At 44.1% G+C, this 18,209-nt stretch overlaps 1 protein-coding gene across 2 annotated transcripts in view; it reads left to right on the top strand.

Annotated features, from left to right (window-relative positions):
- Plxna2 (plexin A2) overlaps positions 1–18,209 on the top strand; it is a 202,802-nt gene that overhangs the window by 92,913 nt on the left and 91,680 nt on the right. For both annotated transcript variants that reach the window (XM_085687500.2, XM_048439337.3), the window contains exon 4: positions 1,577–1,711. In XM_085687500.2, the coding sequence (XP_085543626.2) occupies positions 1,577–1,711 (135 nt within the window). The remainder of the gene's footprint in view (positions 1–1,576; positions 1,712–18,209) is intronic.

Raw genomic sequence — 18,209 nt, 5'->3', positions numbered from 1 at the left:
TGTTTCTCAAGCATTCCTGTGTCTGCCACCATCTGTGTCCCAGCCTCATGTGGGTCCTCAGAGGGATACAGGGAAGTAGAAAACCATATCCACCTTCACAATGTTCATGACTCTGCACATATTGGAAGCAATTAAAGAACAATCCAAATAGTAAGTCAATACATGTTAGCTAATACATATACATACAGTGAGCAAATCAATTGATTATAATCTTAGGATACATGTCTAATAGGAAAAAGAAAGGCACCAGCATACATAATTAATTGTCAGAAGGCAGGGGGCTTCCCAGGGGAGGAAAGACTTGAGTCTAAAGGTGTGTAGGTAGAATGGGACAGAGAAGTTAGAGTAGGAGGAGTAGGGGGTGAAAGACAAACTGCTGTTATGGGATGGAATTGTGGGTGGGGCCCATTCACACACACACACCAAGGGCTCCTTGTCAACAATTCCTTGCATAAAAAATTCTTTCCTTAAGCACATGTGGGGCTCAGCTAGATTAGTCTCTCTCCACCTTCTGTGCAAACAGCCTCAGCATCACTGGGAATCTCCCACCAAAGCAGAGGTTATGGTTCGGCTCAGCCACACACTTCCCATCCTCTCCATGCAATTCTGAGCAGGGCAGAATTAAGACCGTTAGGTTATCTTGCTGCTTCTCAACCTTGGCTGTGCCTTTGCCTAGGGAGCTTTTAAACCAGGTGATACTGCCTGGACCGTACCCTCAAAGACTCTGATTCATGGGCACAGTTATTTTTTTAAACTCACAAGATAAGCTCAAGTATGTAGCCTGGGCAGAGGAGTTTTAGGTAAATGACATTCAGGTCCTTTTTGTTTACTGTCCTGGAGTAGAACAACAACAACAACAAAACGGCATATTTCTTCTCCCTTTGTCACTTACAAATACAGTTAACTGGCATCTAGGGGTAGGAAGATTGCTGAGTTCTGAAATCTTCAGTCTCCAAATGATGACAACAAGATTTTTGATGATCTATGTAATTGTGCCCCCATGTCAGCCTAACCCAAGGGTACTGCATATATAGATATTGACTCTCCAATCTATTGTTAAGTATGCATATACACACTCACTTGCTTACACACTTGACAAATTCTGTAAATGTATGTAAATCCTCAGTCAGAATAGTTCATGTGCATTCAAACACAAATCAAGCACCACTAGGAATCCCAGATCAAAACTGGGTATGGTGATGCATGATATACATGCTTTTAATCTAAGAATTGGAAACATTGAAGGTGGAGGATCATGAGTTAGAGCACGGACTGGGTTACACAGTGTAACCTTGCTCCAAATAAGTGAGAAAAGGAGAAAAAGGAGACAGGGAGGGGGAAGAAAGGAGAAGGGGAAATAAGGTAAGAGAAGAAAGATAGCACAGGAGATCTCTAGCCCTGCATACTGAGAATGATTGTGAATGAATTAAGAGTTTAACATAAGTAGCACTTCTTTCCAGAGCAGTGACCTGGAGGGGTAGCAACTGTCTTTTGTAAACCACCCCTCCAAGTGGAAGTAGATAGTCCCTGGGAAGGCTGACCATCAACACTTAAGGGCAATTTGTTTTTCTTGCAGATTCGAGCTGATGGTCCCCCCCATGGTGGGGTCCAGTATGAAATGGTCTCTGTGTTCAAAGATGGGAGCCCCATCCTCCGCGACATGGCCTTCTCCATCAATCAGCTCTACCTATATGTCATGTCTGAGAGACAGGTAAGTGCTGACGCACATCTCTGCTTTCCAAACTCTAGGAAACCTCTGATAACCTATCACCTTTGATCAGAAGTTGCTCTGTCCTATAAGAGAGCCACTGAACTTGCTGTGCAGGGTCCTGGCATTTGCAGAGAGGTAGAGGGATGATGCAGGGCCAGCCTCTTCCCGGAGGCTTCTCTCTAGGCCACAGCCCCTGTCTGGGTGAGTGATAAAAAGCTCTGCAAGAAAAAGCTAGACTGAGCCCCACAGCATGGTGTGATTAGGAGGTAGATTTACTGCTCCTGGGCCCACAGAATTGGCTGCTCATGGGAGCCAAAGAGGTGTAAATAATCTAGGCCTTCAGGCTGGGCTGGCTCCTAGGAGACAGGACTGAGATGGGGCTCTAGAAAGAAATCAAATCTTGTCTTGAGTCTGAGATTGGATGCAGGATGGAGCTGGTCAGTTCTGGAAAGCTGAAACTACCTGCAAAGATTTGAAACCCCAAAAGAGAAGCCTCAGTACTTTGCTAAGGAGCAACTGAGCAAAACCTATCTTCCTAGACCCAGAGGAGGAATTATTTTTCAGCTCATATTTTTTTTTTTACATGTGTGTGAGCAGAGGGAACTATGGGAAGGGAAGGAAGCAGGGATGGTGAGGGTTACCAGACCCTCCCAGGAAGGAATGTCAGTGATGTGCTTAGCCATGGCTGGCTATTTTATCCTCTTGATCAGGAGATAACCATGATCTGTAGCAGCCATGGTATTATCCTTTTCCTGAGGACAAAAAAGAAAAAGATTGTCTTAGAGCTGAGGTTGCTGGCTGACTGGGAAGAGCTGAGCTGGACAAACCACCACTTCACTAGGTATCTCTTGTGTCTTTCTTGAATGTTCTTCAAAGACTCCAAAGTCTTTGGTCAGCTTCACCCTTCCCAGAGTTCTGTGTGCTCTCTTTTTAGAGATAAAGAATCTGGATCAAGGGGTGGCAGATAAGGGGATGCGCGGGAATGAAGAAGAGGGGATGGGTGCATGGTGGCATTAAGGAAAGCAGTGATGCAGCTCTAACTTGAAAATTACTTCTTGAGACTAGATGACACAAATCATATGCTAATTGCATGCAAATTACATCCGGATTCTCTTGAGCCCACCTGTCTTTTCTACCTTTATTTATGTGGCCCCTGCAATTGAGGCATAAACAGATCCAGTTCAGAACTTACTAGAATTAAAGGAAGTTTTGCCAACCTGGAGTGGGTAAGGCAGTCCTAGAAATAAAGATTAGTCTCTTAGGCCAATAAAATAGCCAGTGGGTCTTGGAAAAGTGTTACTGGGAAGATAATTATTAGGAACAAAGTACTAGGAAAATAACAGAGGAAATGAGGCTTGGTTGCTACCCTTAAATTGATTACCATCTAATGAGGGAGACATGTCCCCAGAGATATGTACCATCAGATAGATTTCTATGGGTGCTTTACATTTTCCTCCTATTCTTTTTTGTTTTTGTTTTTGATTTAAGGCAGAAACTTCTTTGTATTTATTGGAAGGAGTGCATGTGTATATGTATGTGTTATGTGTGTGGAAGCTAGGAACCAACCTCAGGTGTCAATCTTCTGGCACCATTCACTTTGTTTCTTAAGACAGTGTCTTTCACTAGCCTAGCACTCAACAAATAACTAGGCTGACTGGTTTGTAAACCCCATGGTTTAGCTTGTCTATGATCCCTACTACTAGGGTTATATATGGATACCTTTCTTTTGTTTACTTGGGTTCTGGAGGTCCAACTCAGGTCCTCATGTTCGTATGGCAAGCACTTGCTGATTGAGCCATTCCCCCTACCCCCAGAGAGTTATTTTTAAATAAGAAAGTAGATGCTTACCATTCAAATCCAAGCACTACATTTTAAGAACAGTCACAAATCATCAGATCCTCCTGCCCAATATATAACACCCTGTAGTCTTTGGCCAACACCAAGATGCTTCTGCAGAACTACCTACAGACAGTAGGATGGAGGAACAGAGAGGTAGCAACAATGGAGCCAGGTAAGACAGTGGCCAAACTGGATGAAGAGATCATGCTTCGGTAGTATTTTCAGATCTTTTGTATGCCTAAAAACCAAGCAGATCACTCTGGGCAAGAACGTTCACTTGGATTCCCTGAGCCTATTGATATATAAGAGCCAAGGCACAGATAGCAATGACCAATGCGAGCTTATGTTCACTGGGAAGGTGCCAAGCCAAAAAGATAAAGGTAGCATATCTTTGTCAGATAGGATGCTTTTTGAAAATGTAAAATGTAGGCAGAAGAGGATGTTGTTCAGTGACAGAGAGCTTGCCTGGATCAGAGAGGCTGGATCAGAAATGAGGCTGTTGAGTAGGCTTCAGGGAACATAATGAGCTCTTGGTCCATATCTAAAAGCATGAGTCCTAGTCACATCAAGTTCTCAAGTATCTCGTTTATAAATATTCCTTCCTTCTTCCTGTCTTTTGTGTCAGATGCCCTGTTCTTGTTATAGTCAGAACCAGACAGATTGAATAGCAAGCAGCCATGGAAAGCTGAAACTGGAAGCCGTGGGGCTGAATCTGGTCAAGTGAGATATTAGTAGGAGTTCACCACACCAGTGGAGTCGGGCAGTCAGGAGGCTGAGTCTAAGAGGGATATGTGGTGGACCTCAGAAGCCTATCCCCTGGAGAGCTGTAAATCATGCCGAAGAAGTAGCCTGGTGACTTCAGCAGGGGTAATCCAGGGCTGAGGGCCAAGAGCAGCTCATGAGGCCCATCAGTCTAAGGCCATGGAGCAGAGTATTGACACGCAGCACAGCCTCGTAAAGGGCGCCGTTTAATGAGTGCTAAGAAAACAATCAGTAAGAACAAAGTCAGACAGCCTGTTTTCTCTCCCAGTGTTTGCCATTACTTTTCACATTATTCTACAATCTTAGCTTATAAAAGATGTGAATCAAATAATGAGAGATCTCTGAAGCCCCAAGTCCTGGGTCCCAATCTCACAATTTTGTAACTGAGTTGCTTTGGACAAGTCACTTGATTTCAGTGTATCTCATATAGAAAAGTGTGAGATCAGTTGAGATAACAAATGAAGAATCTCTTCTTATTCAGCATCAAAGACCACATACTTACCATGAAGACTCCATATGACCCCTCCAGCCCTCGCTCTCTATAATTCCATTACTGGGTGTGTGTGGTTATTAGGATGAAGAAAACAGCACATGACCCAGATAGCTGACCTGTTCTGAGCCAAGAGGCCCAGATTCTGGAGCCTCTAGTCCTGACTCTACCAAGTTTCCTAGGGGCCTGGTCTCTTAACTCCTCAGGGACTTGGGAAGGCAATCTTCCAAGACAGAGATGTTAGTCTAATTCCAACATTCCCCGAGATCTTAACAAGACTTAGTAAGGGCTTGGGACTTTTAAAAATAAGGTTGGAAGTAAATGTATTTTTATTATTGCTGAATCTGTGTTTTTCTTCTACTTTTCAATATTATTCTTTTCCTATATGTCTTGGAGAGTTCTTGCCCTGTCAAGTCCTTAGGAATGATCCTGGGGTTCTGGAAATTTTTCTTTGGTATTTTTTACTCTGATTATAATGTGTATATGTCATGAATTAAAAATACCTTTTTGCCAATTATTTGGTGAATTTTTGCTGGTTGTTTCTCTTTTCATTTTACTCTGTATGATATCTTTGGACATTTTGGGGAAACAGAAATGATATTCTAATGCAGTGGTTCTCATGACCTGTAGGTTTTGTGACCCCTTTATGGTTGAACGGCCCCTTCACAGGAGTTACCTAAGACCATCAGAAAACACAGTATTTATATTATGATTCGTAACAGTAACAAAGTTATAATTATGAAGTAGCGATAAAAATCACTTTATGGTTGGGGTCACCATAACATGAGGAAGTGTATTAAAGGACATCAGCCATAGGAAGGTTGGGAACCACTGCTCTAATAGACAGAATGATCATAATTAGGTTATTTGTCATGAAGTGTCTCTTCTGCTACTTACAGTGTTTATTGAAGCATGCATCAATACTTTTCTAAATTATTTTTTGGATAACTTCATTATACTTTGAATTTTATTTTATCAGTTTCGGAACACTTCTGACACATAAATCAATTTCATGTTCTTGTACAAGTACTGTACTCAATAGCAGCACAGGTATGCATGACATTAGACTGCAAGATCTTTCTGAAGGAAAGATGGATACAGCCAAGTGCTCCTATGAGTGTCTTCCCTGAACCATGATCACTATGCTGAATAGTAATTTGGTAATCAGTAAGTATTTTCATGGGTCAAGAAATCATATGTTTCCTGTTACTGTAACAAACTATTTAAGACTAGGTAGCCTATAAAGCAAAGTGGGCCAAAGTCAAAACAGCATTGTTCAGTTTCTAGTAGGGGCCACTTGAACCAACTAGTATCTTTCCAAGGACAGCACCTTCAAAGATCTAATTACATACCACTATCTGTTCCCTTAAAGGCTCTACAGTACTTTGTAGCTTGTGAGGCTTGTGGTTCAGGCACACTCAAGCCATAACCAGACTTGATGGAACATGATGGAAGGGTCCTTTCTGTAATTTTACTTTATAATACACTATGGGCCATGTAATCTTATGTCTCTAACTTCCTGTTCTCCCATTCTTTTCCAAAGATGTGGTACCTGATACATCCTTGGAACCATGTGAGGGTAGAATCAGTTTTCCAATTATGCCTGGAAAGGCTTCCATCTCGATATAAAGCTAGAACTATCCAATCTAGCACTCAGATCTCTCTCTCTCTCTCTCTCTCTCTCTCTCTCTCTCTCTCTCTCTCGTCAATTAACTAAATGTAATTAAGAAATAGTACTAGTAAAAAGTGTTGAGTCATTAGTGCCACTGCCTAACAAGTCAATGTTAATGTACTCTTAATGGATCTATGGCTTGGCCAGTCCCAGGGGGAGACTTAGAAACAGAATTCCAGTCCTGCTGTTAATTGCCCAGGTGCTCCATCAAGAGAAGGCTAGCTCTTCCCTAGAAAGCTGCCTCAACTTTAGCAGCAAGTCAACAGATGTCATGAACAAGAATACGACTTGCTCCCAGACCCTCAGTGTCTAATGGAAGTAAGTCAGCGAGTCTGGGAACGTTAGGCTGGGAGCCAAGTAAAACAGCCAGTAAGATGAAAAGAGGAGGCATCGCTTGCTTCCAGCCCAGCTTGTCAGGCTGGCCACTCCCAGAAAGGGAATACCACTCTGTCCTCAGGGTAGATGGGAAAGGAGTGTAGGAATGGAAGCAATTATTCTATTTTATACTTTAATTAGATTGAATTAGCAGAGGGAATAGAGGCATAAAATGATCCAGCGAAGGGTGAAATGGAAAAGGAGAGTCACCGTGCAGAATGGCTCCATGCAGGCTGGAGAGAGCCTTGGGAAGAACAGAGGGCTGGAGAAGGGTGACATGAGAGTTTGGAGAGGGCGGGGGCTTGGGATTCTGCTGTCCATTTGGAGGCCTAGAGAGGACAAATTCCATGGAGTTTAAGATCTAGTGTGTGTGTGTGTGTGAATGATACCACCATTGTACAGCCCCTTATGTAACCTGAAAAATTATGTAAATTTCTTTTAAGCCTCAGTTATTTTACCTGTGTAATAGGTCTAATAAAGCAGTGTTCTGAGGATAACAGACATAATGTTCCTAGTGTGTATCTAACACGCAGTCTGGCCTTTCATTGTCAATGGCATTTTTAATAAAACGTCCTGGTACTTCAGAGAGGACCAGAAGTGTTTGTTAAACACTACAGCCAGCTAACGCTCTGCTCCCGAGAATGGCTTGAAACCTGTCATCCCTGCTGCTACCTGTCATCCCAAAGGACCATAAGAAGTCTCTGGACTGGCCAAACTGGGCTACATTCTCATAATCTGGTATTTATTTTTAAAAGCCAGCAATGTGCCAAAGTAGACTAAACAGTCCCTCTCTCGGAACACAGAGAGGCAGCCCATATGTGAGGCCAAGAGGCCAGAATATAAGCATCTGTGGGAAGGGTTTCCAAGTAGGTTACCCCTATGCCATAGGCCACATGTATGGACATCTGGTTTTGAAGGAACCCTTCAGGGGGCTCTCCATGTATGCAACAAAGTCCCAAGCTCAGTGACAAAGACAGGATAAACCTCTTCTGCCTGTGAACACTCAGACCCAGTCCAAGTGCCCTTATGTTACCAGTGGTTATTGGCACACTGCTCTGTTTACTACATTACAGACCACCTCAAACTTTATGGGCATAACACAGACAGGTTTTCACAGCCTTGGGGGATGACATAAACAGCTAGGTTAACTAGAATGATTGGAGGAGGTCTGCAGAGAGGGCTCAGCAAAAACCAAGTACTGCTCTTGCATAGGACCTGAGTTCAGTTCACAGCACTACTGACAGTCAGCTTGCAACCACCTATAATAACTTCAACTCCAGGGGATCTGACATTACCCCTGGCCTCCGTGGGTACTGGAACTCACATGCACACACCCCTACCCACCACCATACACATACATGAAACTTAAAAATTATTAAGGGGCTAAGACTGTCTGGACTTTTGACTGTACTGGCGTCAATCCATGTTCTTTGGGCATCCTTACAAACTGGCAGTCCCAATACAGTTTCTGACACAGTCTCTAACATGTTTGACATGTTAACTGTCAACTCTAAGAATGAGAAACCCCACAAAAAAGACAGAAATTGGGTTAGCTTTGGAAGTCTTCTCATCCCTTTTCCTTGCCTCTTCACTGTAGTGACCATCATCCCCAGGGATTTATGTGTGTCCATAGACACAATTTAGGACACAAGGCTAGGGAATGATCAACTGCATTCACTGTCTTCCAGGGCCATGGACCACAGAATACCAGAGCTGGCCAAGACTGCAGAGATGGCCTATTCTGATCCCAGATGAGAAATACTCTATGAGCACTTTTAATATTGCAAGCGTCCAACACTTAGATCCAGGGTCAGCAGAAGTGTGTGAGGACACACACCATCAGGCTGCTTATCGGCTGAGGTTGCATGAGTCCCCAAAGAGGGCCACACCGATGTTTTTAGCCCTGAAAGTGCTTATGGGAAACAGACTCTGCCAGGAGCAGGTCACAATGAAGGGGCATTCCTGGCCAAAGCATGGACCTTTGTCCCTGCTCTTAGGCATAGCTCTCCCCTCTGGCGCAGAGAGGTATTCCTCACCCTGCTTAACTGCAGGATATTACACCACCCTGTCTTAAGAAGTTCATAAGTGGTAGAACAATGAGAACTTCAGCCTGGGTTTATCAGACATAGACTACAAAGGACCCCCTTCTAATGGGGCAGAGAACTAGTCTCCTGCCACCATCTCTGCCCCCCTTCACACAGACTCTTCCCTCCTTGGGTTTGGGGAAAACCTGGAGGTCAGGGCAGTCTCCTGCCTGATGAGAGGGCGATACCCAGTCAGTTTCACCAGGGAACCAATTCCATTTCCCTGGTTTGGAGGAATCCCTTTGAATACTTACTAAGCTGGTTCTAGGACCAAAAATAGAACCGTTTTCAAAAGAGCTATGTTCATGCCTGGGATATTAAGCCTGCTACCTATATTCAAAGTAATTGAATTTCCAAGCCCCCCAATTTACCCAAGGACCTTGTAGAAGAAACAAAACAAAACAAACAAACAAACAAACAAAAAACGTGAAGAACAACACTTCCCAATCCCTTGTCCCTTGCATCCTGACAAACTTAATTTTGGTTGTGGTTATCTGTTTAGTCCAGGGGAGATTTCTCCAGTGTAGACAGAGGATGCCTAAGTGTGGTTTTACAAGGCAAACGGTGTCTGTCATAAGCATCCCCCTTTTTCTGATCTGAGAGTCTTGGCCCAGCTACCGGGGGACATGAAGACAGGGTTGGGGGTGGGCAGAGAGTTGAGCCTGAGGGATTTGATGAATTATGGAGTTTGAGGATTAGGAAAGTGAGGATAAGAGGGTTTCTGCTGCACTTTTGGGTTAGAATGTGTCACTTTCAATCCAAACCTTTGCTGCACACATGTTTCTGCTTAAGGATATGGAACCCCATGTGGCCTGGGAGCTGAGTCTCACTCAGATCAGTGTCTTTCCCAAAGAAAGGGCAGAATCCTGCCTCCAGGAGCACAGTACAAGGAGCCAGCAGTGGCCTCCTCCCCCCAGGTTTTGAGTTCCCTCATCACCAGCATCAAGGAGCCCAGAAGCTGACCCTGATCATAGTTGGCCATTAATATTCTCTTGGAGCATTTTTTAAAAATAAATGTTTTCACCTGAGGGAAAAGAACTGCTAATCTACCCTATTAATCAGACATTTGGATTGCTGTATTTTAGAGAGAGAATCCTAGCCTCTTATTTTAAAGTCCTTTGGTTTGGAAATACATGATTAAACGCAATGTACAGGCTGGACAGACTGGTGCCAAAAACCCTCAATGCCCTAAATGGGCAGGGGCCTGGGGACTGTCCTCTGAGCTTTGGCAGGGGCCTTGATTTCTCTTTCTAGTAACTGCTGATGGCGGACACCCTTACTGCCCATAGTGATGCTCCAAGGACAGGAGGATGAGAAATTACTGGATCTTAATTCCAAATCCCCAGAGAAAGGACTCTTTTGCCCTCACTATAATCTGAGTCATCAGGAAAACCAGGGCTAATGCTGGTTAACCTGGCTCAGCCCAGCATTCCTCTCCCACTTAACCATGTCTTTGTTCAGCGTTTGCATATGGAAGCACTCACTGGTTGTGTGTACAAAGTTTTAATTTAAAAAATTTAAAACAACCTAGGCCCCAGAGAGTCACTGAAGATGTTCCCAAGAGTCAAATTAAACTGGGAGAGATTTGCATGTCATTTGCATATACAGCCTCTTTCATTCAGTAGACCATTAAGTGTCTACCATGTATAATGCATAGCTTTGTCCACTGGTAAGTCATTTGCATATGCAGATTTGGACAAGGCTGTCTTTCTAAGGAAGGGTCTAGCAAATGTCTTATAAATAGGTCTGCCCTGGAGATAGTTTCCTTATGATTTCTTCCTGCTCTTCTCACTACAACAGTGCTATTAAGTGTCAGTTTTGTGTAGAGAGGTGAAAAGCAGGATTCTTACCCTAGGAAGGGCCCTCAAATTCTGCCGGTAAGGAGTGGAATGTGGGTTACAGAGAGAATGTGGCCAGGTGCTATGACTGAGGCAACTTGAACCCTCCAGGAAGTACTCTCATTAGTGCCTTCTGGTTTAGAGTCTCTAGAAGAGATGTCTTTGTCTTGACACAGGGGTCCAGAGCTAGTTACCTTTAGAGACTATCTAGAGAAGGGCAACCCTTTGTTTCACAGAAAATGGGGCCTAGATCTTAAAAGAGACTTTGAAAAAACAAAGAATACACCTTTAAAGAGGCTGAGCATCACCACCTATAAGCAGTTATCATCAAACTTGGTTAAGTCCAGCTCCACCACTAACTGCACTGAGGCACTGGGCAAACTATTCCACCCTCTGCTTTAGTAACCTCATGCGTAAATGGGCACACTGGTGGACTCTGCTTGAGTGTCCAATGAATTAATTCAGTGAATTAATGCATTAAAAGCACCCAAGAGAAGTACCTGACATGGCATGCCTGCTTAATACATGTTAGCATTGTAATTATGTTTTTATGGTTGTGTCCCATGCCTATCACCAGTCCAAGTCCTGCAGAGCAAGACTCAACTTATAACCACACCTATAGAATAAACTCCACTGGCTGCCTGGTCTTTCAGCTCTGTTTTATTTAAGATGTGTTGAAATCTAATATTTATGCCAACGTTTTTCTTCTTTTAGTTTACAAACATGACCTCAGCTAATGAGTATTATTTTCCCAGCCTTTTCTACAGATAAGAAAACTGAAATTAAGTCTGGCTTGCTAATTTGCCCAGAGCAGCAAAGCAGGCAAAACAGCAGTGTTGGGCCTCTGCACCAGGCCTCCTCAGTGGAAGCACCTTCCCTGTGTTGAAGACAGTGCCCCCTGCTGAGCCTGCTCCCATCCTGCAATGTCTCCTTAAGTGTTCCAGGCTTCAGGAAATGCAGGCCCCTCCTAACCTGGCACTCCCAAGGAGGTGGTAGTCTGTTTAAAAACCCAATTAAAGGATGCCAGCTCTGTTTCAGAGCCCAGACTCATTCAAGGGACAGCAGAAGAAATGTCCCTGGACAGATAAAAAGCATCCTGTTTGAGGAGGTTGGTGCCACTGCCCTGTGTACTGTAAAACAGACTGGTGTCCTTCCAAGAATACTCTCTCCTCCTTATGGCAAACTGAAAGAAAACTAATCACCCATGTCAGACCGATACGGAATGTAAGACCCCTGGAGGTTTAATGTACATGGTTCTATGGGTAGAACTGTGAGTGAGGGGCAAGTCTGAGCAATAGTAAAGCCTTTAGCCTGTCTGCCTTTCCCATCCCCACCAATGCCATTCAGAGACCCCCAAGGTGATCCCATGACTCCCTTGTACATCCTCCCACCCTGTCCTCAACCTGGTTTACTCAACAAAGGAAACCCTTGCAAGTAGAGCAGATGCAGAATACAAGAAACACGTCAGCCAAGCCTCACTCATCTTCTAAGGTACCATCCAGAAGTGAGCCAGGTATTCACTCACCTGCTGGCCCCTGCTAGAATCCTAAGACTCAGTAAGGCCTTACCAAGAAAAATCATGGGGGTGGGGTAAAAATGACACCCCAGAACTCAGCCTTCTACTGCTCAACCCTTCCGAACACTGACACTACTGCTCTCAGTATTCAGTTTTGGTTACTGAATGTATTTGATTTAGACCATAACATTGAATGCCACTTTGGATTTCCAATTAGACTTCAGTTAGATACTGACAGTCTTATTCGTTTCAATCAACCCAAAAGTGGGCAACACCAGAGGAACTGTCACAAAAGAACTTATTTCTATCTGCCAATGGCTGGGACAGTGATGTGAAGATACAGTTTCAGAGGAGCACACTCATCAGTCAAAGAGAGAGGGAGGAGAAGAGGAAGAAGCCTGTGGTCCTGGGCCTCCTCCAGAGTAGGTGTGAAGCTATAGATACAAGGACTCTGTCTAGGGACCTGGGACTGGAACAGCACAGTCTACCCCACAAGCTTCTCACTCAAAGTGATGTAGGCTCAGAGATACTCTTGGAACTTTGATCCAGGCCCTGTGAATGGTGCCCTTGGGAGGTGGGAAGCTGATCTCTTGTGAGTTCTTCGAGTAAGACCTCACCCCTCATCCAAAAGTGGCTAGCTGTGCAGGTTCACAATAAAAATAGGAGCTTGTCTTCACTGCTCCTGTGAGTCTAGCATATTGCTTACACAAAATGATTCTCTCTAGAGCTGACCAAGAGAGAATGTTTAGGGTCAAACTCAGGTCTTTAAAGGAATTCAAGGAATGGTAGGTAGAGGAATGTCAGAAGATGATGCATCTGCCTTGTGAGTCATCTGGGCGGATGAGTCAAAGCTAATCACAGCCTTAGTTTCCCCATGGTGAAATGAATTCTTCAAAGTGCACACTGTGCTTAGAAGCTAACTTGGGTGTGTAAGTATGTCCATACTGGTAGGTACTAGTGTGAGGACAGTGACTGTCCCTGTGTGGACGAGGAACATATCTGTCCTGAAGAGATTTTTGTCTATGTTATTGCAGGGGAGTAGTGTGTATTTGCATTTCTCCTCCAACGCTTAGATTTCATTGTTTCAGACCCAAACATTACTGTGTTTTTCTAGCCAGCCCTCTGTTCTTTCTCTAAACCCAGTTTAGAAACCTGGGGTCTCTACTTGGTGCTCTGTGGTTCAATTCGCTGAGCATTTGGCACTCTGCATCAGGTAACCTTCCTTGCCAATTCCTGAAAGTCCCTTCTTTCAGTGATGTTGATGGTTAGTGGGACCTTGTCTGAGTAGATTGCATCTGCTCCCTCTTCCCACTCCTCTTTGCAAACAGGTTGGGGTTTGAAATTGCCACCAGATGGAAGAACACTAGTTGTCATCAGCTGTTGACAGCTTGGGAAACAGCCCAGGTTCAGCTTCTATCCTTCAGGCACTGTTTAAAGATGTAAAGGCCAGGGTGGATAGAGGCAGGGGAAGGAAGACTGGAAGGGAGCCTTGGGCAGAGATGAGGTCTGTGTCTCAGCCACTCAGTTATGAAAAGGCTCATCCAGCAGCCACTCGGGGCTCAGATGCTTACAGTACTGAACTTGTCCTCACAGTCACACATGCGCACAAAGAGGGAGAAGTGAGCAGTGCTTGCAGTGAAGTATGTACACAGCTGGGAGCACAACAGGGTGCTTTGAATCAGAGAAGGCTTTCTGGAGGAGGATGCTCTAGTTGGCCCATAAAGGGAGAGAGTTCACCCAAGGGGCTAATAATAAAAAATCAGAATATTTGAAATATTTGAATAGCATTTCCACCAACGACTGTTAACACTAAGGAAAGGTTAGGAAGCATCAATCCTTAGGGAACTGCCATGGCACATAAGTGTACAGGCTTTCAATCAACTCTGTTTACTGCCATTCCCAAGATGAAAGGGTCTAGCCTAGAAAGATGGGGCTTCAGGCTTCCCAGCAGCAACAACATAAACTATGGAAGGAAACAACCATGCACCCAATACAAGGATTATCAGTAGGGTTGACCCTGGTACAAGCTCCTCGTTCCATCCACCTTCAGGCTCCTAGACAGGTCTTGGGTCTCAGTGACATCATCAAGAGAAAGATACCAGTATTGGTACATTACCTCCTAGACAGCCCTACTGTACGAACAGGATGACTTCTAGTGATGCCAATTTATGGGATGAAGATAAAGTTATTTCCCCTTTGTCTTTAGTCCCTTCTTTCAGTGATGTTGATGGTTAGTGGGACCTTGTCTGGGTAGATTGCATCTGTTTCCCCCACGAGATGACAATGTTCAGTAATTATTAGGTGCTTGGTATAGGCTGGGAGCCAAAGAGACAGAGAAAGAAAGCAGTTATGCAAGGAGGCTTTCTTGGGTGGCAGGAAGGTCCTTGAAGGCAGGTCATTCTGTATCCAGATCTGACATCTGCAATTCTGCTTTTCCCTAAGGCCTGGATTAGCTTCTATGCATCAGTTTTCTCTTCTGTAAAGTGGGGACAATGATAATGGTCATCATTTTGATTGTTGGAGAAATTAAATGTTTGATCCATGTAGGATTTTTGAGACAGCAGGAGCTAAGTTTATAGAATGGGTGCAACTCAGGCCTGCCTGTTTCCCTGGTTCATTCCTGAGCATCCTCTCCTCTGCTATCGAGTTCCCAACAACTAATAAGTTGCTCGTTTTTTATCCTGAAGTCATTTGCCAGTTGCACCTATTTTCAGCCTATGTCTTAGGAGACAAGACTAAGGAAGGAAAACAGATAACCATAGAAGCTCATTTGCCAGTTGTCAGAGTCTGCTATCAGCAGAGCTCTCCTGCTCCATCTCCTGGGGTGCCAAGAAAAATCAGCCTGACCTTTGATTTACTGCTCAATATTATTCTCTTGCCTCTGGGTCTCTCTTCCAGTGCCCAGCCCACCCTCAGCTTCCCATCCCTCATCAGCCTGGTTCTCTCTTCCCGAATCCTGTTCCTTACCAGGCTGCAGAGTGGGTGAGCTGTTCTGTGTCCCCTAAGCATCACTGCTATCACGACCAGACTCCTTAAGTCCATGGGTGCATAACAGACGCACCAGACCACTGATCCTGTCCCACAGCCCATTTCACCCAGGATGCAACATGAAGCAAGAGCTAGCAAGCCATGTGCTTCAGCATTGCTCAAGAACTCAACAGCCTTGTTCTTCTTCCCAGCCTGCATCCTGCAATTTCTCTATTAAGATTCACAAGGCACACCCTCCCTTCCATTCATGTGCCTTCTGCTTCTACTCTCACATCAGTCCCACACCTAGTTGACCTGTTGTGGCCAGCTACTATTTCTGCTTCTATGTCTCTTTCCTTCCTGAGTCAGCCTTACTTCTCTGAGCTGCTTAGACTGATGTGTGCAGCCAAGGAGCAGACAGTAGAGGGTGGTGACAGTCAGTGGTGTCAAGGACATTAAGTAACAAATGTACTTACAAGAAAACATGACATAGAGGTCCTCAGGAGGCCAGAAATGAGTCAGACAGACCTGGCTGCAGGAATTAATTGTATGTGTTAGCGTGTGAATGTGTGTGTTCAGTGTGTGTGTATATACAGTGTCTGTGTTCAGTGCACGTATGCATATACATGTATACAGTGTGTATGTGTATATAGTGTATGTATGCATATGTGTGTACAGTGTGTGTATGCATATATGTATATACAGTGTCTGTATTTAGTGCATGTATGCATATGCATGTATACAGTATGTTGTATACAGTGTATGTATGCATGTATGTGTGTACAGTGTGTGTATGCCTATGTGTATATAAAGTGTGTGTGTTCAGTATATGTATACATGTGCATGTATACAGTGTGTATGTGTATACAGTGTATGTATGCATATGTGTGTTGTGCTTTACAGCATTCCCAAATAAGCTTCAAGAACATTTTCCAAGAAATTCTGTTTTTCTTCAGGCCATCTACCTTGGTTTTTCCTTGGCCCCTATTACTTGTATTGGTAAGACTTCTGTCTTGCCATCTGAGGAAGAGAGTTTTAAAACCTTTGTGCAAGTCAGCCTCAGGATTTTTCAAGCTCTCTTTTTGGACCTGGCTGTGAGCTTCAGTTTTCTGCAGGGAGTGATTTAACCTTCATTTATTCATCTATAGCCCCTCTACCTTAACTTCATTAGGGAAGATTTATAAAGGTGCTGAATTAGAAAGGTCACCTGTCCCTGGGCCCAGAACGTGGTGTGCCTATAGCTCTTATGAGCTTCATTCTCAAGATTCATTCCTGAGACTGGGAAATGAGGAGGAGAGCAGCAGAAGTCAGCTCGTGTTCGGTATATGTGAAGCCTGGCTCTGCCACCCCAGGTTGCATAGTCTCATAGGAAATTACTAATAGAAGTAATTGAGAACTGGTTCCACTGAGGGCTAAAAGGGTGATATAAAGAGTATTCTGGGCATACAGCAAATGGAAGAAATAGTAGCTCTGATGAAATGTCTCCCACTGTTATAGACAAGCCCCGGCAGAATCCCCTAGTCAGTTCAACTATCTTCACGGGACTATATGCAGAAGTTTTTCTGACATCCTCAAAGGACACAAAACACACACATTTCATATCTGATGTCATGTCTAGAACCACAGGAGATAATTAAGACCCACAAAAGACCCAGGGAAAATCAACCCTCATGCTTGGTGAAGTGAAGGTTGCTTCCCAGGCCTAGAAGATTCTGTAGGGTATCAAGCTGAACTACCTACTCTGCTGTAACAGGTCTCAGCCTCACATCACCCAGAAGTCATCCATCCTCATGTGCCTCAAGTCCCTGTGTCCTATGCTGTTACAGTGACTGACCATCTTAGCTCATGGAGTTCTCTCTACCAACCTTCCTAGAAGAGGAACAACAGAAAGTAACCTAAGGACATACAAAAGCTTTAATCTTGTGGAAAAACAGAGTCCTTGCTCACTGCCTCCTCCTTGTCGTCTACCTGGGCATCAGGCAGAACTCAAATCCATTCCAGTCTGCCACCCGGGTAGCCACAGTCTTCCGACCTTCTCTCTAACCTTGATGAGATTTTTATTCTTCCCCTTCTAGACCCTAAGTAACGAGGGGACCAGATAGGTTAGGGACCCCATTCTCTTACGTTGCCAGCTGTACAGCAAGACTCAATCAGGGTTTGAGAAAACAATTTCAGTAGGAAGGCAGGTGGGCAAACCTATTCCATGTGCCAAGTTGAGAATATTGGGTTTTAATATGATCACAGAGGATTACAAAAATTAATTTTATTTTATCTAATATTGTAAGATTTGGGGTTTCTGGGATTCAGCATGCAAATTTATGCTCCCAGTGCAAATTGAAGCATGTCTAGATTAATGGAGAAACCTTAAGCATCCCCACTTTCTCCAGAATCCTATTTCCCTTATGGGATTACCTACTTGTTTGCCAAGGATGCACCCAGGACTGAATTTCCAGAGAAGGAGGAACTCTGGAACAACAGAAATCTGATGGTGTTCTTCTAGACAGGGTGCACAAGGGAGTCCCTGGGTACTGCTGACAGCCTTCTGAGCAGGCAGCCTAGAGACTGGACAAGGGCTTCCGTTAGTCAGTGGAAGGAGGCCTCTACTGCTGCTCCTGCGGTCCAGAGTGGGGTAGGTGGTGAGGATATTTCCCTGGGATGCCAGCATAATGAACTCTCGATATAATGAGATGCCTGGGGCATTGTTAATCATGCCTGACCTTTTTAGAGCAGTGATATTCTATTGTTTTATTTCATGAAATAAGACCCTACCCAAAAGGCCATCTGATATAGTTATTTTTATGTTTGGAAAGGAATTTGCTCCTAAAATTAATTTGGTTGCGGGACTCTCATGGAATCCATTAATATGACTGCAGGTACTAGCCATTGGACACTTCAGATAAGAAGTGAGTGGCATTCGTCAAACTGTGTGCTTGTAGGTCGTTTCCTGAGTTCTTC

Source organism: Myodes glareolus, chromosome 5, assembly GCF_982192425.1.
Source record: "Myodes glareolus chromosome 5, mMyoGla1.1, whole genome shotgun sequence".
Classification (NCBI taxonomy): Eukaryota; Metazoa; Chordata; class Mammalia; order Rodentia; family Cricetidae; genus Myodes; species Myodes glareolus.
Note: the sequence above shows the minus strand (reverse complement) of the source record. Positions and strands in the feature narration are given on the sequence as shown.